Below are 18,909 nucleotides of genomic sequence, written 5' to 3'. Positions count from 1 at the left end.
CATTTCAGACCCTGTACTTTTTTTTTACTTTTACTTGCATAAACATGTTGAATCAGTAGCCTACTTCTACTTTTACCAGTCTTTTTTTTTACTGTACTTCTACTTAAGCAAGGAATGCATGTACTTTTCCCATCTCTGACTGTGGGAGAGGAAGATCTGGAGAGGAGCCGTCATGCAACATGCTAATTAGTTCCTGATTGGCCCAGAACGCTACAGGCTTGAAAGTCCACCAGGCTGAGCCAGCGCTAAGCACAGTACCCATCAAACGGAGGCCAAACTGACAGCTGGATCCAACAGACTGACTCAGAGTAAACCTCAGTACCTCCAGTCTTCACTCTGTGGGAGTGGATAAGCAGCAGCAGGTCTGCCAGCACCATCCACAGCAACCACCCAGTCAGCACTGCAGGAGACCAGGGCCCTGGCAGCAACAACGCTTGCTCACCAACACCCAGGAAGACAGCCACCACTGAGAAAGGAGAGGGGAGAGAGGAGAGGAGAGAGAGAGAGAGGAGGAGTCGGGAGGGGATAGAGAGAGGAGAGGGGAGGAGACGAGAGAGGGAGAGAGGAGATGAAAGAGAGGAGAGGGAAGGGGAGAGAGAGAGGAGAGGGGAGGCGAGGAGAGAAAGAGGAAAGGAGAGGCGAGAGAGGAGGAGATGAGAGGCGAGAGAGAGGAGAGGAGAGGAGAGGAGGAGAGGGGAGAGGCGAGAGAGAGGGGAGAGGAGAGAGAGAGGGAGGAGATGAGAGGGGAGAGAAGACAAGAGGAGAGGGGAGGATTCAGGGGATGCTAAGCGGTGCAGCATTGCAATTGTTAGCATTTGCTCTGTAAATCTGTAAACCATGTTTTGTCCAAACTATGTTTGATTATAAAGAGCTTCAATAATAATGTCTTCTTCTTCTTTTTTTCCTTATTTAACTATAAGATTATTAACTATAACAGGTAAGTCCCCAGAGTGAGATTGAGATCTTGTTTTCAAGAGAGATCTGTGTACGCAACAAGTAAATAAAACAACAAACAAAATTCTGTTATTTCCAGACCACCCACATGCAGAACAAATATGAAAGTCTACTTAGAAAAACAAAAGCAATCCATATCCTACTACCAGTGTTGGGCAAGTTACTCTGGAAAAGTAATTAGTTACTGATTACTGATTACTCCATAAAAAAGTAATAAAAGTTACTTTACTGATTACTTTTTCAAAAAGTAATTAGTTATGTTACTAGTTACGTTACTAGTTCTTCTTTTTTTTCCCCAAACACCTCACACTTAAGTTGCTAGATGTCTAGCATGTCACTGTATTAATTATTTTCGCTTTGGTATTATGGTTAACCCATTGATACCTGATGCAGCATTTGCGTGTATATCCCTCATTTGTGTGCGTATCCCTTTAAGACCGCGAACCGCGTTAACGCGGTTCGCGGTCTTAAAGGGATACACACACAAATGCTGCATCAGGCATCAATGGGTTAAAAGAAACACCAAAGGCATTTTACTTTGAAATTCAGTTAGGGAAGTGGTGTGTTAAGACTGGCTAGCTTGACACGGGAAAAGACGTGAAATGAGAGAGTCAGTCAGATAACGTGAGTGTAAAGAAAGATGCTGCAGAGTGGTAATAAAACAACAGCCACATGCAAACGTTTCAAGCTTCGTTGATTTAAGAAGAAAATTGATGATGATCTATTAACATTCCCTGGGCCGTCTGTCTATGATCAGAAGGCTTTGACCAGAACGTTAGAAAGTAACAAAGTCTACACTTACCCAAAGTGGATCTGTTAATCCAGTGAACTGTTACACCCATATCCATCACGGTTGCACATAGTTTACAACGGACAATAATGTTATTTGCATCTTTGACCGAGACAAACTCAAAATATTGGCATGAATACCTCCAGCTTTTGAACACGTATTTCTATTCTCCTGGCTTCAGCCTCCATCATGCTGCTTCGATTTGTTTTGAAGTAACACACTCTGACCTGTCAGTGTTGCACCGCACATACGTGTGCGCGACAGGTCTACCTAATAATTTCAATTTCAATTTATTTAAAGTGTAAAATCACCATCCGAGATGGTCTCGAAACACTTTACAGTTAAGGAAAACAACAACAATGGAAGAAAACATGATAGTAGGCTACAGTGACCTATACATGATAATAAAAGTCACATCAAGAGAAGTAAATAGTAAAATACTGTAACGTATCGGTGATACGCCAAGGAACGGAGAGTTGTAGTTGGTACAGGGTCTTTATTCACAGGCTTCTTTAGCTCCTAGCAGCTAGCTTCACACCGCTAGCTCTACACACAACAACCGATCTCGCTCACTCCATAGCTTGACTGACATCCGGCCTGCGGCCGCTGGTCATATATACCCCCTTTCCCCTAGGAACACACCCACATACATTAGTTCCTAGCTACAATCTAGACACTTCTCTTGTACATCACATTACAGGTAATACTTGGATTACCTGAAACGCTACATACTCCTCACCCAACATTAGTCGACGCCCACGTCGACACCCACAACCCACACATATCCCCCTGTACCAAAACACACCACCCCACAACATTTTGTATTCCCCCAATTTGTCTCTTATTATTTCAGCACACTTCTTAATTTTCGTTCCACCACCACCATTTGCATTTCTTTTCATTCCTTCCTCTTTTCCCATTCCAATAGCCCTTTTCTTTTTTTACACACATTTACATTCAACTCAATAACCCATTTACGTTTTCCCTCTTTCCTTTACACTCATTTTCAATTTAACTCAAACCCATCACATTGACATCATTTCTTTCCTCTTTCCCCATTCATTTAAATTCAACCCACATATCATTTCAGTTCGACAATAACCCCAACATTTACATCATTCTTTTTTCATTACCTTCATTTAAACCTTTTTTTCTTACTCACATTATCCCACTTCACTTCAACCACTATTTCCATCCCCCCTTTTACAGCTTCTGTCCCACCTGAAGCACACTAGTCCCGCTCAACCCCCAGTGGGGTTAGTCCTCTGCAGTGTAACTCTTTTCGGTCCCCCCTTTGTGCCCCACAGACCTCACACTCCCTGCAGTATCTCCGCACGTCCTCCTTTTGTTTGCCCCAGTAGAAATGTCCACGGATGAGGCTGAGTGTCTCTTCGGGCCCACGATCACCGTATGGGCCCTCGTGCATCCACTTCAGTGCCAATTCTCGCAGGCAACCGGGTACCACCCACTGGGTCCCGCTTTTCCCGTGCCCCTTTCTCTCTAAAACCCCAGCTCCACCCAGTTGCAGGTCCGAAAACATGTTCCACAGTCCTTTCGTGGCACCGGAAAACATGTGAATCTCCTCCACAGGGGGCCGGCGTCCGGCCGCCACCCACGCATACACCGGACCGATATCCGCATCCTCCATCTGTCTGCGTCTCCGCTCATGCCCGTCGACCTCCCAGATGGCCCTGTCTTCGTCTGTCTGCTCCACCTCTTGCACTCGCTCGTCCTCCCGTCCCGCTCCCCCAGGGGGCGGCGTGTTGAGGACAGCAGGGCGAACACCATCGGCGTCGATCTCCACCTCGGCTTTCTGCAGTGCAGCCGTGGGGGCTGTGTAGCGGCTTGGTTGGGCCGTCTCCTCCGGCCTTGACCCCTCTCGCTCCCCCGGGGACACGAGTGCCGCTCCCCCGACTGTAACAGCTCTGCAGATGATGTCGCTCACTTCCCTCTGGCTGTTCAAAACGATCCCCGCTCTCCTGATGGTCTCGTCGCTGATGATGATGTCCCCCTCTACCGGCTGGTATGCAGAGCAGCTAGCCTGGGCCGGCTCAACAGTCACTCTCCTGCCCAGAACAATCGGCTCTGCACTGCTCCGCTGCTCCACTGCCCCGCTACTCCGCTGCTCCTCTGCCTGTTGCTCCCCCGGCTGTGTGTCTCTTCCAGCGCCCACACCCTTAGTGCAGTCTCTGGCTAAATGTTCAGGCGACTGGCAAGCCCAACAAAGCCTCACCTGTCCGCCGCCTGCACGTCTCTCCTCTCTCGCTGTCTTCCAGTCCCCGACAGCTTCTCGACACTCTCTAGCTAGATGTCCGATCGCCCCGCATTGCCAGCAGGCTCCCTGCTGTCCATGTCGTTGTCCCGCATACCCGGTCCGTCTCCCGGGTCCGCCTCGGCACCACCTCGCCACATGGCCCGGTTCTCCACAGCTCCAACACAGTCTATTTTGTGGTTCCTCCGGCCGTTCTCCACACTGCGCTCCCTCTGCGCTCATCAAATCCACCCGCTGCATTACTTCTCGCAGCGTCCGCATCACCTCTACTGCCCAGGCAGGAGTCTCTTCTACCAGCCGTCTGACTTCTTTCAACACACGGGCTTCCATGCCCGCCAGCATCGAGCTGATCTCCGTCGTCAGCTCCTCTTTTCTCCCGTTTGCCGACAGGCTTTCCTCTAAGCGCACCATCACACGTGGCGCTCGTAGCAGCTAGCTCACACAGCTAGCTCGCTACCGCTAGGTCGCTCGAGCCTTTGATCTCCAACTTTTCCTCCGCCGTTCCTCCTCACTCTCTCCCCTCTCGACCGAAATCAGGCATTACCGCTTCACTTCTGACACCAATGTAACGTATCGGTGATACGCCAAGGAACGGAGAGTTGTAGTTGGTACAGGGTCTTTATTCACAGGCTTCTTTAGCTCCTAGCAGCTAGCTTCACACCGCTAGCTCTACACACAACAACCGATCTCGCTCACTCCATAGCTTGACTGACATCCGGCCTGCGGCCGCTGGTCATATATACCCCCTTTCCCCTAGGAACACACCCACATACATTAGTTCCTAGCTACAATCTAGACACTTCTCTTGTACATCACATTACAGGTAATACTTGGATTACCTGAAACGCTACAATACAATACATTATCAAACAATATCATAAACTTGTGAGAACATATAAGTCTTGAGTTTGGCTTTGAAGATATTTATGGAGCCAGCCTCCCTAATTGATCGGGGGAGCTGGTTCCAGAGATATGGAGCACGATAGGAAAAAGCTCTACCTCCTGCCGATTTTGTATAAATTTTCGGGACAGTAAGATAGTTACCATCCTGTGAGCGGAGGGGGCGCGTGGGGGCATATGGGATGATTAGCTCAGCTAGGTATGGGGGTGCAAGCCCGTGAACAGCTTTATAGGCTAATAAAAGTACCTTAAAATCCGATCTGGTCTGAATGGGGAGCCAATGACAGATTAGGACCGGAGTTATATGATCAAACTTCCGAGTTTTGGTTAGAATTCTGGCAGCTGCATTCTGTATAAGTTGCAGCCTTTTAGAGCTGTAAAGTGGCAAGCCAGAAAATAGGACATTACAATAATCCAATCTCGATGAAACAAAGGCGTGTATCAGGGTTTCAGCAACGGATTTTTGATATATTACGAAGATGAAAAAAAGATGTTTTAGTAATAGCTGCAATATGAGGCTGAAATGATAAGTGAGAATCAAAGATCACTCCAAGGTTTTTCACAGTGGAGCTTTCGCGGACAATACATCCATTTATATTAACAACTACATTTAGGTCCTTGTGCTTAGTGGGTCTAATGACTAATAGCTCTGTTTTAGCATCATTTAACAGCAGAAAGTTTGAACACATCCAGTTTTTTATATCGGACAGGCATGCCTCTAAATTTAGAAGGTGGGAGAGATCATTCGGATCTAATTACATAATCTAATTACTGTTACTAAGTAACGCGTAACTGCCCAACACTGCCTACTACTGATGGTAAGACACTGCTTATTTCTTAAAATAAAAGAAAAAGTTACAATGCGCTCCACTCACGATAATATCTTAACAGCTGGGAGCTGGATCCTTAGATAACTAGAACGACCACACCGCGGATTTATGCCTCCGCCATTAGTTCATTCTTGAGTTCAAATTCCGTCAAGGCGCTCCTGAGATGTTGCATTACAGAGCTTGGAAATTGGGTGTGTGAGGTCACAGTGACCTTGAACTTTGACCTTTGATAACCAAAATGGAATCAGTTCATCCTTGCATCCAAGTCGATGTTTGAGCCAAATCAGACGAAATTCCATCAAACCGTTCTTGAGATATCGCGCTAACGAACTTGGGAATGGTGTTCGTGAGGTCACAGCGACCTTGAACTTTGACCACCAAAATCATCAGTTCATCCTTGAGGCCAAGTTAATGGTTGAGGCAAATTTGATGAAATTCCGTCAAGGCATTCCTGAGATATCGTATTAACAAGCTTGAAAATGGCGTTCGAGAGGTCACAGTGACCTTGACCTTTGACCACCAAAATCTAATCAGTCCATGCTTGAGTCCAAGTCGATGTTTGAGGCAAATTTGATGAAATTCCATCAAGGCATTCCTGAGATATCGCGTTAACAAGCTTGAAAATGGCGTTCGAGAGGTCACAGTGACCTTGACATTTGACCTTTGACCACCAAAACCTAATCAGATCATCCTTGAGTCTAAGTCGATGCTTGAGGCAAATTTGATGAAATTCCGTCAAGGCGTTCCTGAGATATCGCGTTAACAAGCTTGAAAATGGCGTTTGAGGGGTCACAGTGACCTTGACCTTTGACCACCAAAATCTAATCAGATCATCCTTGAGTCTAAGTCGATTCTTGAGGCAAATTTGATGAAATTCCGTCAAGGCGTTCCGTTCCTCAGATATCGTGTTACCGAACATCGGACAGATGGACGTCCGTACGTACGGACGGAGAACCCGGATCCATAATGCCTCCGGCCTGGCAATCGCCGGCGGAGGCATAATAAAACAGAAGGACAGCACTCCAAATTGTCTTTTTTTTATTGCCACATGACGGACGTTTCGGGTCTTCAGCATGTCTTGGCAATTTCACCATGCATACATGTACTGTAGTAAGCAGGCTGACCAATATCATCCATGTGATTAACTGAAGCTTGAAAAGTGAATTATAGTTATATCATATTACAACCCATTCTCACTCCGAGCGCGTAGCATATTGACGCTTTGTCCCGTCCCTTGTGCGTCGCTTGTTACTAACATGGTACCCTTGAGCGACCCATGAAACGACTTGGGCTTTCCGACTAAACTCAATGTAAACCCATGGAAGTCATCTTTATGGCAACTGCTCCCCCATTAGTCAACTGCTCCCCCATTAGTCAACTGCTCCCCCATTAGGGTCTGGGAGGAGGAGCTAACCTCTCCCAGACCCTAACCCTAAACCTAACCTCTCCCACCCCCCACGCCTAAACCTAACCTCCCCCAGACCCTAACCCTAAACCTAACCTCTCCCACCCACCATGCCTAAACCTAACCTCCCCCAGACCCTAACCCTAAACCTAACGTCTCCCACCCCCATGCCTAAACCTAACCTCCCCCAGACCCTAACCCTAAACCTAACCTCTCCCACCCCCCACGCCTAAACCTAACCTCCCCCCAGACCCTAATGGGGGAGCAGTTGACTAATGGGGGAGCAGTTGCCATAAGATGCCAAAGATGACTTCCATGGGTTTACATTGAGTTTAGTCGTTTCATGGGTCGCTCAAGGGTACCATGTTAGTAACAAGCGACACACAAGGGACGGGACAAAGCGTCAATATGCTACGTGCTCGGAATGAGAACGTGTTGCATATTACTGTTTATTTCCATACATATGCACGAGCACAGAAACAAGCTACCTCCCGACCTCAGTAGAGAAACAAGATGGCGCAGAAACAAAACTTAAATTTCTGACTCTGTGAACCTGTGATTGAGTCCACAATCGTTCTCAGGTTCTCATGTATTTTCCTATAGCAGCACAAAGTCGCCATTACATGTGACTAACAACAAATGAACTCATGGACTGAGACAATCCATAGTCCCCTCTTTGGTCGGGACTATGGACTATACTATGTTCTGATCAAAGTGGCACATAGAAAATATAACATATAAAATAAGAGACAAAACACAAATTAAAACATCAAACAGTGAATTAAGATAACTCATGCATGAAAGAGCATACAAATTAGTCAAGAGACTGAAAACTGAAAACAAATTATTAGGCTATTCCTTACCAGCAAGCACCTGCCCAACAGTGCCTGTGCCCAGATGCAGCCAGTTGAAGACGATCCTCCTGCAGTGGCAGAGAAACAGGACTTGACATGATTCAACTGACTGTGGAGAATTTTAAACATCCCGACACTGTGTCTTGCAGGCCTGGATCAGCATAATTTCGACTTATTTGAGACGGTGATATGCGAGCTGTGGAGTTATTAAAATCTGCTTGGAGGTCTTACCGGGGGGACTCTGGGGCCGGTCTGACTGCTGCCATAATTGGCTGTATGACACAGAGAGCCATGACAGTGCAGCCTATGTAAGGGTGGGAGCCTGCATGCTAACACATGGAGAGAGACAGACAGACAGACAGACAGACAGACAGACAGACAGACAGACGGACAGACGGACAGACAGACAGAAGAAGACATTCAATTTCATTCAGAGAAAACGAGGCAAAGGGAGGAAGAGAAGCTGCTGTAGCCTTAGATTGTTGTTGCTGCATGGCAACAAATAGGTGTGACAGTATTTTAAAAGTACCAATGTTTTCTTACTAACTGCTACTACTTCTAGGCCTACTACTACTACAGTAGGCTACTACCATTGCTACTGCTGCTATTGCTACTGCTAGTCTAGCACTACTACACAAACATCAGAAAATTGCATGCAGTTTAACGCCAAACAACTGCATTCAACCCATGTGAAATTTTGTGCACATTGAGTTTATTATGCTCATCATGCTATAATTGTAACTAGAAATATTGCACGCTTCGCACCAGGGGCGGTTTTAGCATCAGAGCTTTGGGTGGGCTCAGCCCACCCAAAGGTCATGGACCACTGAACCCCTAGGGCGGTCCGGGGGCATGCCCCCCCGGAAGAAAATTTTGTACAGTTTCAAGTAAAAATGGATCAAACTGGCGCACTTTGAGATCAAAATGAAGAGACTAGATCTATGAAGAACTACACACATCAATATCTTCTTTACCGTTCTGTGGTTTTACAGCGATGAAAAAATTATTGTTTCACTATAATATATTCTGCATACAGGTTACTATATGGTAGAATTATGCTTGCATAAATAATACCAAAATCACTTCAGGGGAGTTTCAAGTAAAGTAACATTTTGCTTTGTAGGCAAAACAAAAGTAAAATTAAATCAAAAGGGAACTTCCTAACTTATTGGCTGGAATAATATTCCGACAAGATGATAATATACTGTAAGCAATAAAGCAGGAGTTTGCAGTCAACTAGTTGAAATTAATATGTGGCAGTATTTGTGGGGGTCAAAATCTATGTAGGGTGTACCACCACAAATAGATCAGTGTATGGGAAACACTGACTATTACATTGTGTGACTAGAAAGACACCAATAAATCTGAGAAAATGTACTTTAATTTTGAACAACAGCACTACAACGGTGGCATTACAAATGGTATTATGAAATTAGTGTGGGAAAAAACAAGAATGCCACTTTTTTTCATGAACTTTAAGCAGAAAATTAAAAAATAGTTTTAAAGCAAAAATAAATAATAAATAAAGATCATTTTAACAGAAACTGCTACTAATGACCACCATGGATTTGGAGAGAAAAAAAAGAAAAGAAAAAAACCCCCTTTTTTTTTTTTTTTTTTTTTTGGGTGGGCTGAGACTATTTTTGGGTGGGCTAAAGCCCACCCAAAAAAGGCCTAGAACCGCCCCTGCTTCGCACGCTCATTTTCTGCTTCGGGACATTTCTTGATTATTATATTTCAGAGGGAAAGACAGCCACCTATTGGCCATTGCAAGGCACTGCATACTGCATGAAAAACCTGCTTTCCGGGCAAGTAAATGACCGCATACAGACTCAATATGTGGACACTATATGGTACTTTCCCCCACCTTGCCACAAAGTGCCACAAAGACCTGCAAGGTGGATCTGTTTGCAGTTGTGCAAAGTCCCGGAAAGTAGGTTTTTCGTGCAGTGGCAGTAGGGAAAAAATAATGGAAACCTTTGACAATGAATATCAAGGAGCTCACTGGAAGTCTGTCATACACGTCCTGAAGTGTGTTTCAGGAGTTTGGAACCCTAATTTAGCCCACATTAGATCAACGGACCCCATGTGACGAGATTTTCTCTCTCAAACCCAAATCTGAGAATATTTTTGCCTCTCCACTCGTCCATACAATTTGCATGCCCGACCTGGGGACCACCTGCGTGCCGAATCTGGTCTGGTCGTCCCACTGGTCACCGCTGTACAGCGCGGTACTCCGCTTTCAAGTTCTTGCCACGGTAAGTGTACTGTATGCCACTGCCACTAGTGCATTAATGGCCGTGTGTCCACTGAGTGTGTCTACTGAGCTTCTTCTCCACAGCTCCAGCTTCTTCAGTTTTCCAGTTGTTTCCAATGACGACAGAGCATGTATAGAGAAAGTTGGGAGCGTTAGAGAAAGTTGTGCACTTGTGCGCCAAGGCATCCCACAGCTGAGCTAACGTTGTTTTCAATCTGCTTAATTCATTGCATATTGCGGGCGGACCAGCGTGTTAACGTGTTAACTTGTTAGCTGGTAGCTATCAAGCTAGGTCCAGCTGCTGAGCTAACATTTTCAATCTGCTTAATTGCATATTGCGGGTGGACCAGCGTTCTTCCAGCATTTTCTTTCTGTCAGTGTCTGCTCCTTGCGCCCGGCTAGCAGGGTAAGTCCAATGTGCCAGAAAACCACAAAATAAACAATGATGCTGATAAGAATAAAATTATATTATAGCCTAGATACACTAGCCGACTTTGACAATCGTAGCTGATTATGAAGAGACTGGGGAGTTTACACTACACGACTGGTTCATTAAGACTTTTTATCACGACTGAAAAACTCACTGAAATACATTACACGACTGGAATCACAGATCAAAATACACTACCCGACTGTGCACCCAGCAAACTCACAGCTTTCAAGTTATAAGACGGTATCGTCTTGAACCCACAACACAAATAACCAGCAAACTTACGTGACCATACTAACCATACGGAAGCTAGACATCATTTAAGTTTAAAAATAAAAGCTTTAATGTATTACTGCATGACTCACTACGGGTTAAAATCGACTTTTCGAAGCCATTATTACGTTAATTTAAAACAGGTTTCTATGCAAATGGGTATTTCGGATCACACACACAAAACGCTTGCAATGGTATACTTTTATTTTGAAATTCGCAACGGGAAGTTTCGGTTTTATTCTTTTTGACTTAACCGTGAGCAACTGGCATAGCATCTTTGCTTCCCTCATTCACGTGTGCCTTGGTATCAGAAATATCTATCGTATTGTAATAATGTGCTCCCGGACCGGAATGAAGGAGGAAGGAGACAAAGGTCGACTTGCAATTCCGTGCATTTATTATAGTTCTAGGTCTCTGTTAACAGGCTTAGACCTACAGCCACAACACCAAGAGCATTTCCTAGCTCTTCCTCTCGTTAGCCAGCTTCTATCCTTCTGGCCCAAAACACACACTTTCCCGCCGACAAAATGGCCGCCTCCCGCTCAACCAATCCCCAGCGAGCTACAGTAGCAACCCCACATGACTCCATGTCTCCTTCAGGTGCGTTACACTATTCCCAGCCGCGTTCAAGTGCGGTGGGACACCCTCTACAACACCCCCAGCGAACTGAACCCAACACTCAGACAACCCCATGTTTACTGGCAACCCCACATCGCTACACAGCCCCCCCTTCTAAACAAACACTTGTCCCAAGTGGTACAGTAAACATGCACATCAACATCACACTACAAGTCTTTTTTTTTTTTCTTTTTTTTTTACAACAACACATAGTCCTGGTGACTCACTGGAGCCCTTCTCCGCCTCTGCGGCCTCCTCGACCCTGTGGTCCCCCCTTGGAGGGCAGCAGGGAGGGGACTAAAGGGGCTAACACTCCCTGTCCCGGGGGATTCCACCACAACGTCTCTCTGCGAGGACGCTGGGCGGACAGCGTCCGTGGTGGGAAGACAATCCCCCCGGTAAGGGGCCAGCCGGTCCCGGTGCAGTGCCACCACCCTCCCCCCGAGTGACATTTGGACCCTGTACACCACCTCCCCCAACCTTTCCAACAGCTTACAGGGTCCTACCCAGTGACTGTCCAGCTTGGGGCACCGACCCTTCTTCCTCCTAGGGCTATAGACCCAGACCAGTTCCCCGGCCTGGAAATGCCTCCCCCTGGCCCTCACATCATAGTTCCTCTTTTGCCTCCTACCCGCCTTCTCCTGTTGATCCCGAGCAAAGTTGTGGGCGGACTCCAACCGATCCTGGAGTCTCCTGGCATACTCCCTCCCTGGTGGAACGGCAGGAGTATCCGGCGGCCGACCAAACGCCACCTCCGCTGGGGTCCGGAGCTCCCGCCCCAGCATGAGCAGCGCAGGCGTACAGGAGGTGGACTCCTGAACAGCGGACCTGTAAGCCATGAGGACAAGAGGCAGGTGGGTGTCCCAGTCACGCTGGTGCTCTGCTGTGAGGATGGCTACTTGCTTAGCCAGCGTCCGGTTGAACCTCTCTACGAGGCCATCACTTTGCGGGTGCAGTGCTGTGGTTCGTGTTTTCCTCGTGCCCAACCGCTCACAGAGAGTTGCAAAGACACGCGACTCAAAATTCCTCCCCTGGTCGCTGTGGAGGGTCTCGGGCGCTCCGAACCTGCTGAACATTCCTTCCATCAGTGCATCCACCACCGTCCCCGCCTCTTGATCCGGCAACGCGTACGCCTCGGGCCACTTCGTGAAATAGTCCATGGCTACCAGGACGTAGCGGTTCCCCTTGTCTGAGCACGGAAACGGCCCCATCACGTCCACGGCTACCCTCTCCATGGGCGCCCCCGCGGCGAGTTGCTGGAGCAGGGCGTGTGACTGCCCTGGTGGGCCCTTGTGGGCTGCGCACAGTTCGCAGCGGCGACAAAAATCCTCCACGTCTCTTTGCATCAACCCCCAGTAAAAACCTTGACGGAGGCGGCGGATGGTTTTGTTCACCCCGAAGTGTCCCGCACCGGTGCTCCCGTGGGAGCTTCTCATCACTGTCTCTCGGAGTGCTTTGGGCACCACCACCCGCCACCGGCTTTCCCCGGTGGCCGGCTCCTTCCAGGCCCTCTGTAGCACTCCTTCCTGTGTCCGCAGACACTTAAATTCGTGCCACAGGTTCTTTGTGGCGGTGGCTGCCCCTGCCACCTCCTCCGGGGGTGGTCTCCGACCCTCCTCCACCCACTGCAGGACCGGCTGCAAAGCTGGGTCTTGCTCTTGCTGTGCTCTCCATTCAGCTGCTCCGATCACCCGCAGTTCTCTGCAGATCGGCCCCGCCTCTTCATGCATGGGGCACAACCCTGCCTCTCCCCGGCGCTCCTCCTCCCGTGCATCTCTCTTGTCGCAGTATCGACACCCCTTTGAAGCGCACGGACGTCTGGACAGGGCGTCAGCGTTCGTGTGGCGTGCCCCGGCCCGATGTACAATTGTGAAATTGTATGCTTGTAGCTTCTCCAGCCAGCGTGCTATCTGTCCCTCCGGCTCGCGAAAGGACAACAACCACTGGAGAGCGGAGTGATCAGTCCTGATGGTGAATGGCATGCCGCACAGGTGGTATCAGAAATGCTTGACAGTCGCTACCACGGCGAGAAGCTCCCGGCGCGTGACGCAGTAGTTACGCTCAGCTTTGTTAAATGTCTTACTGAAGTAGGCCACTACTCTCTCTGCATCCGGCCCCTCCTGAGCCAGTACGGCACCCATGCCCGTGTTGCTGGCGTCCGTGTCCAAGATGAACGGCAGGGCGCCTCCGTCAACGCCTTCTTAAGGGCCCCGAATGCCTCCTGGCACTCCGGTCTCCAGACGAACGTTGCGCCCTTCTCCTTCAGGCGAAAGAGGGGCTCCGCGATGCTGGAGAACCCCCACACGAACCTCCTGTAGTAGGAGGCGAGACCCACAAAGCTCTCCAGCTGTTTTTTTGTGGTGGGGGTGGGCCAGTCTCTCACCGCCTGGATCTTCTCCTCTTGAGTGCTGATGCCCTCGCCCCCGATCTTGTGCCCCAGAAACTCCACCTCCCTCCTCATAAAATGGCATTTGTCTGGATGGAGTTTCAGGCCCGCCTCCCGTATCCTCTCCAGGACCCTCCTCAACGTCCCCAGAGCCGTATGGAAAGAACCCCCGTGTGTCAAGATGTCATCAAGGTAGACAACGCATTCCCGCTGAGGAATGCCAGCCAGCACCTTCTCCATTAGCCTCTCAAAAGTGGCTGGGGCGTTGCACAATCCAAAGCTGAGGACGCAGAACTGCCACAACCCCCTCCCCGTGCGGAAGGCAGTTTTTTGTTTGGCATCGGGGCTGAGGGGCACCTGCCAGTAGCCGCTGCGCAGATCCAGCGAGGAGAACCATTCCGAGCCAGCCACCGTGTCCAGCGACTCGTCGACGTGGGGCATCGGGTATGAGTCCTTCTTGGTTACTTTGTTCACCTGCCTGTAATCCACGCAGAACCTCCTCTTGTTGCTCTTTTTCTTCTTCACCATCACAACCCCTGAGGCCCAGGGGCTGTCCGATGGTTCAATGATCCCCGCCTTTAGCATCTCTTCAATTGCCCTCTCTGACTCCTCCCGGTATGCCATGGGGACTCTGCGGGCCGGCATCCTGATGGGCCGTGCGTCCCCAGTGTCTATCTGGTGTTGCACCAGGTGTGTGCGGCCTAGATCCTCATCCGACAGGGCGAAACTGTCCTGAAACTCTATCAGCACTCGCCACAGCTCTTCTTGCTCCCGGGGCTCTAACCTGCTACGGTTTCGCTCCCACATCTCTCTTATCGCCGCCACCCTGTCCAACCCCCCGCCGGTCTTTGGTGCTACTAGCGAAGGGGGTCCCTGTGGCGTAAAGGAGGCGGCCGTTGCCGACAGGGGCTGGCTAGTGGCCGGGGGAAGGGGCTGATCGTTGGGGGAGGGGTTGAGAGGAAGTGAGCCTGGTGGCTCCGAGACATAGCCCTGCTGGATGCTAGTACTCGTGGGGAAGGAGCTATCACTGATGGCCGGGAACGCTGCAGCGTCCCCGCATGTCTCCGTAGTTCTCACTGCAAGTGGGCCTGTGCTCGGGGCTTGTGGGCAGGGCATCAACTTGACAGTGGGGCCGCCAGGGAAACACAGGGTGTTTTCCCCTAGGTTCATTATGCAGCGAGTAAACTTAAGAAAGTCTAAACCCAGTATGAAGTGCTCCTGCACATCTGCTACCCATACCAGGAAACTCACTGACAGCCCCCCCACATTTATCATGACCCTCGCCCTTCCCTTCATGGGAGCCAACTCACCGGTCACTGTCCGCAGTTGCTTCACTGTAGACTCCCACCGCACTCCCTCCGGAACGAGTTCAGGATTCAGTATCGTTGCAGTGGACCCGGTGTCCACCAGGGCCACACACTGCACCCCTGCCAGCCTGACAGGGACGTAGCATGACCCCAGAAGTTTCCCAACCCTTGTCCACCCCACCACCATGTCCGATTCCGCGCCGTTCTCCGCTCCAGGGGAAAACGGAGTTTCACTCCCCCCACCGTGCCATTGGGCTCCTTCTGCCGATGACAGGGCAGCGTGGGACATGACGCCGGGGGCCCGCTCCGTCCCTTCTACACGAGCCCCGCGCCGTTTCCCCGCCCCCTCGCACGCTTGCGGCACTCTCTCGCCAGATGTCCCGGTCGGTTACACTCCCAGCAGCGCCTCACCTCCAGTTGCGGTGGTGCTGCACCGGGCGGAGATTGCAGCGTCACAGCACGTATCAGCTCAGTTATCTGTCCTGTCAGCTTGTTCGCCCATGCTGGCTCCTCCTGGGCCGGGTTGTATTCCACTGTAGCCCTCACGGTGGGGGTGTCCCCCCTCGCGCTGTCCTCCCCACGATCTCTCTCTCTGATGCCAGCTCCAACGCCTCCTGCAGCGTCCTTGGGCGTGCCAGCTCGGTCTGGGCGCGCAGCCAACCCGGGGTCAAAGCTCGAACAAACTGGTCCCTGGCGAGCTCACTCTGCACCTCTGGCAACATGTGAGTATATGCCCTTCTTGATAGAGTCTCAATGTCATTAGCCAAAACACGCAGCGGCTCGCCAGGCTGTCGGCGCCTGTTACACAGTTCGGCACGTTGTATGCTCGGCAGCTCACAATGCCCGAATCTCCTCTGCAGGGCCCCCACCAGCGCTCCATAGTCCCCTCTTTCCCCTGGGCTTAGCAGTAGCAAACATGCTAGCGCGTCATCCACTAGGCACGTAGCTAGTTTTATCCCTTTCTCATGCTTTGTCCAGCCCTCATCAGCCGCTATCAGTTCGAAGTGGGCCTGAAACGCCTCCCAACTATGTTTACCAGCGTACTTCTGCGTCTTGATGGGGACCCGTCCGCCTCGGCTGCTACTCCTCTCCGGCGCCAGCTGTACCGGATTTCCCCCGGCTTCTGCTGCTCCGTGCACGGGTCCCTGTCTGTTAGAGGGGCCCGGTTCGGCTTCATTCTCCCTCCGCCTGAGGCTCTCCTCCACCCGTCTGTAGCTCCCCATCAAGCCCTCCTCCGCAGCATTCGTCCTCGCGAACTCCCAGGCTTCAGCCTCGTCCCTCTCCATTCTCTCCAACTTAACCCTTGGGCGGGCTCCGCTCCGCTCCATTTTTCCGCTGTTATCGCGCGAGGCGAGCGGCGAAAGTTCTTAGTCACTTGCTGACACCAATGTAATAATGTGCTCCCGGACCGGAATGAAGGAGGAAGGAGACAAAGGTCGACTTGCAATTCCGTGCATTTATTATAGTTCTAGGTCTCTGTTAACAGGCTTAGACCTACAGCCACAACACCAAGAGCATTTCCTAGCTCTTCCTCTCGTTCGCCGGCTTCTATCCTTCTGGCCCAAAACCACTGGTGAAAGTGGGCCGGAACCGTCCGGTGCGCAGTTCCTGTAAGACTTTCCGTGCCTGAACGCCGTTGGGGAAAGACATGCAGCTGCCTGTCAATCAAAATCCGATTGCTGCAGAGTGCAGAAGCAATCAGATCGCATAATTTCTAACCAGGAAACACATGGCTGACGTTATGCAGCAAGCAGAAACAGTAATATTTCCAACCAGTGAGAGGCAGCGATGTGCCTCAAGGCATCTAGTCTGCTGCAGAGCTATTAGAAGCAGCAGAAGAAGAAGAAGCTTGCCCGATAGCTCGCTAACAGATTAGCACTAGTATTTTAGCAAACTACCAGAAACATAGTTATCTTTATGATGGATTAATAATGGTACTAGGCACAGGTAACTCTATAGAGCCCCGTTGTGAGGTCTGTTTATCAAAATAACGCATATTTTGAAAACGGTTTTACTTTGTGGAGTATATCAGCAGCTAACTAGTCTCGGTTTCCAGACGTTTGGTGAGCGGCGCCAACAGCGCCACCTAACCACCAAAGGTAGTGAAATGGATTAAGACGGAGAGCTGAGTCTAGCAGCTAACAGGCTGGATGTAATAGGCAATGATAGAGCAGCTGTGTGAAGCAGAGTGATAATACAGTGAGTGAAGTGTGAGTGCTGTTATCGTGAAATGTCTTCTTCTGTTGTTTAATGGCGGTTGGCAAAGGAGACTTGAAGAGACACAATAGTTCACACAGGAGAGAAACAATTTAATTGTTCAGTGAGTGGTAAATGTTTTGCCATAAAGGAGACTTGAAGAGACACATGATAGTTCACACAGGAGAGAAACAATTTAATTGTTCAGTGAGTGGTAAATGTTTTGCCATAAAGGAGACTTGAAGAGACACATGATAGTTCACACAGGAGAGAAACAATTTAATTGTTCAGTGTGTGGTAAATGTTTTGGTCAAAAAGGAGAGTTGAAATCACACATGATAGTCCACATAGGAGAGTCTGTTGTTGTAATGTTTAAATAAATAATTCACTATACATATTATCAAGTGTTTCTAATTTCTACACCATACAGGCATTAAACAAATGGATGTGTGTGTTCAGGGATGCATGAAGCTGGGGGCGGGAGGAGAACAATATGAAACGATGAAGGTTGGGGTAGTAGGCCTATAGTTCCTGTAAGAAATTCAAACCACTTTCACCCCTGCCCAAAACACACACTTTCCCGCCGACAAAATGGCCGCCTCCCGCTCAACCAATCCCCAGCGAGCTAGCAACCCCACATGACTCCATGTCTCCTTCAGGTGCGTTACACTATTCCCAGCCGTGTTCAAGTGCGGTGGGACACCCTCTACAACACCCCCAGCGAACTGAACCCAACACTCAGACAACCCCATGTTTACTGGCAACCCCACATCGCTACAGTATAGGGTTGCCAACAGTCCCGTATTAGCCGGGACATCCCGTATTTGGGTCAAAAGAGACGTGTCCCGTACGGGACGCCACTTGTCCCGTTTTTAAGGGAAGAGGCATATATATTGCGACCTGTCTGTCTGCTTGCCTGTGTGTTTGTGTGCTGTATGAGATAACACGAAGGGCGCTAGGACCCTGGGGGTGCCGGCGTGCCGCAGCCACTCAGTTGATGACAGGGGGCAGGCACAGCTGCACAGAGCGGGGCTGTGTGTGCGTGTGTGTGTGTGTGTGTGTGTGTGTGTGTGTGTGTGTGTGTGTGTGTGTGTGTGTGTGTGTGTGTGTGTGTGTGTGTGTGTGTGTGTGTGTGTGTGTGTGTGTGTGAGACTCTCAGGTGGGCGCGGCTATATTATCTGACAGCGTGTGGTGTGCCACAATCACTCATGTGGAACATAACACATTTTTTAGAGTTGAATGTAAAAAAAAATTTAATCATAGCCCCCCCCCCCCCGTTGGTCCGACCGTCCCGTATTGCTGGGATGGAATGTTGGCAGCCCTACTACAGTATGAAGACTAGCTATTTGACTGCTTTTGGCTCATTGCCTCCTAGTTTTTCATTGGATATTGATGGGATTCCACATGCACGTGTGAGTTGAGTTGAGTTGAGTTGAG

The 18,909-nt window shown here is 49.6% G+C and overlaps 1 protein-coding gene across 1 annotated transcript in view; it reads right to left on the bottom strand.

Moving 5' to 3' along the window:
* LOC310771414 (uncharacterized protein) overlaps positions 1 to 18,909 on the bottom strand; it is a gene marked incomplete at its 3' end in the record, with an annotated part of 57,029 nt that overhangs the window by 4,113 nt on the left and 34,007 nt on the right. Inside the window, exons 16-18 of the mRNA XM_083631910.1 lie at positions 8,237 to 8,334; positions 8,015 to 8,073; positions 323 to 466 (exon numbers count right to left, since the gene is read on the bottom strand). Coding sequence (XP_083488036.1) covers positions 323 to 466; positions 8,015 to 8,073; positions 8,237 to 8,334 — 301 coding nt within the window. The remainder of the gene's footprint in view (positions 1 to 322; positions 467 to 8,014; positions 8,074 to 8,236; positions 8,335 to 18,909) is intronic.

This window comes from Poromitra crassiceps (assembly GCF_964638095.1).
Source record: "Poromitra crassiceps genome assembly, chromosome: 2".
Lineage (NCBI taxonomy): Eukaryota > Metazoa > Chordata > Actinopteri > Beryciformes > Melamphaidae > Poromitra > Poromitra crassiceps.
The sequence above is the reverse complement of the archived record's forward strand: the minus strand, read 5'-3'. Positions and strand labels throughout refer to the sequence as shown.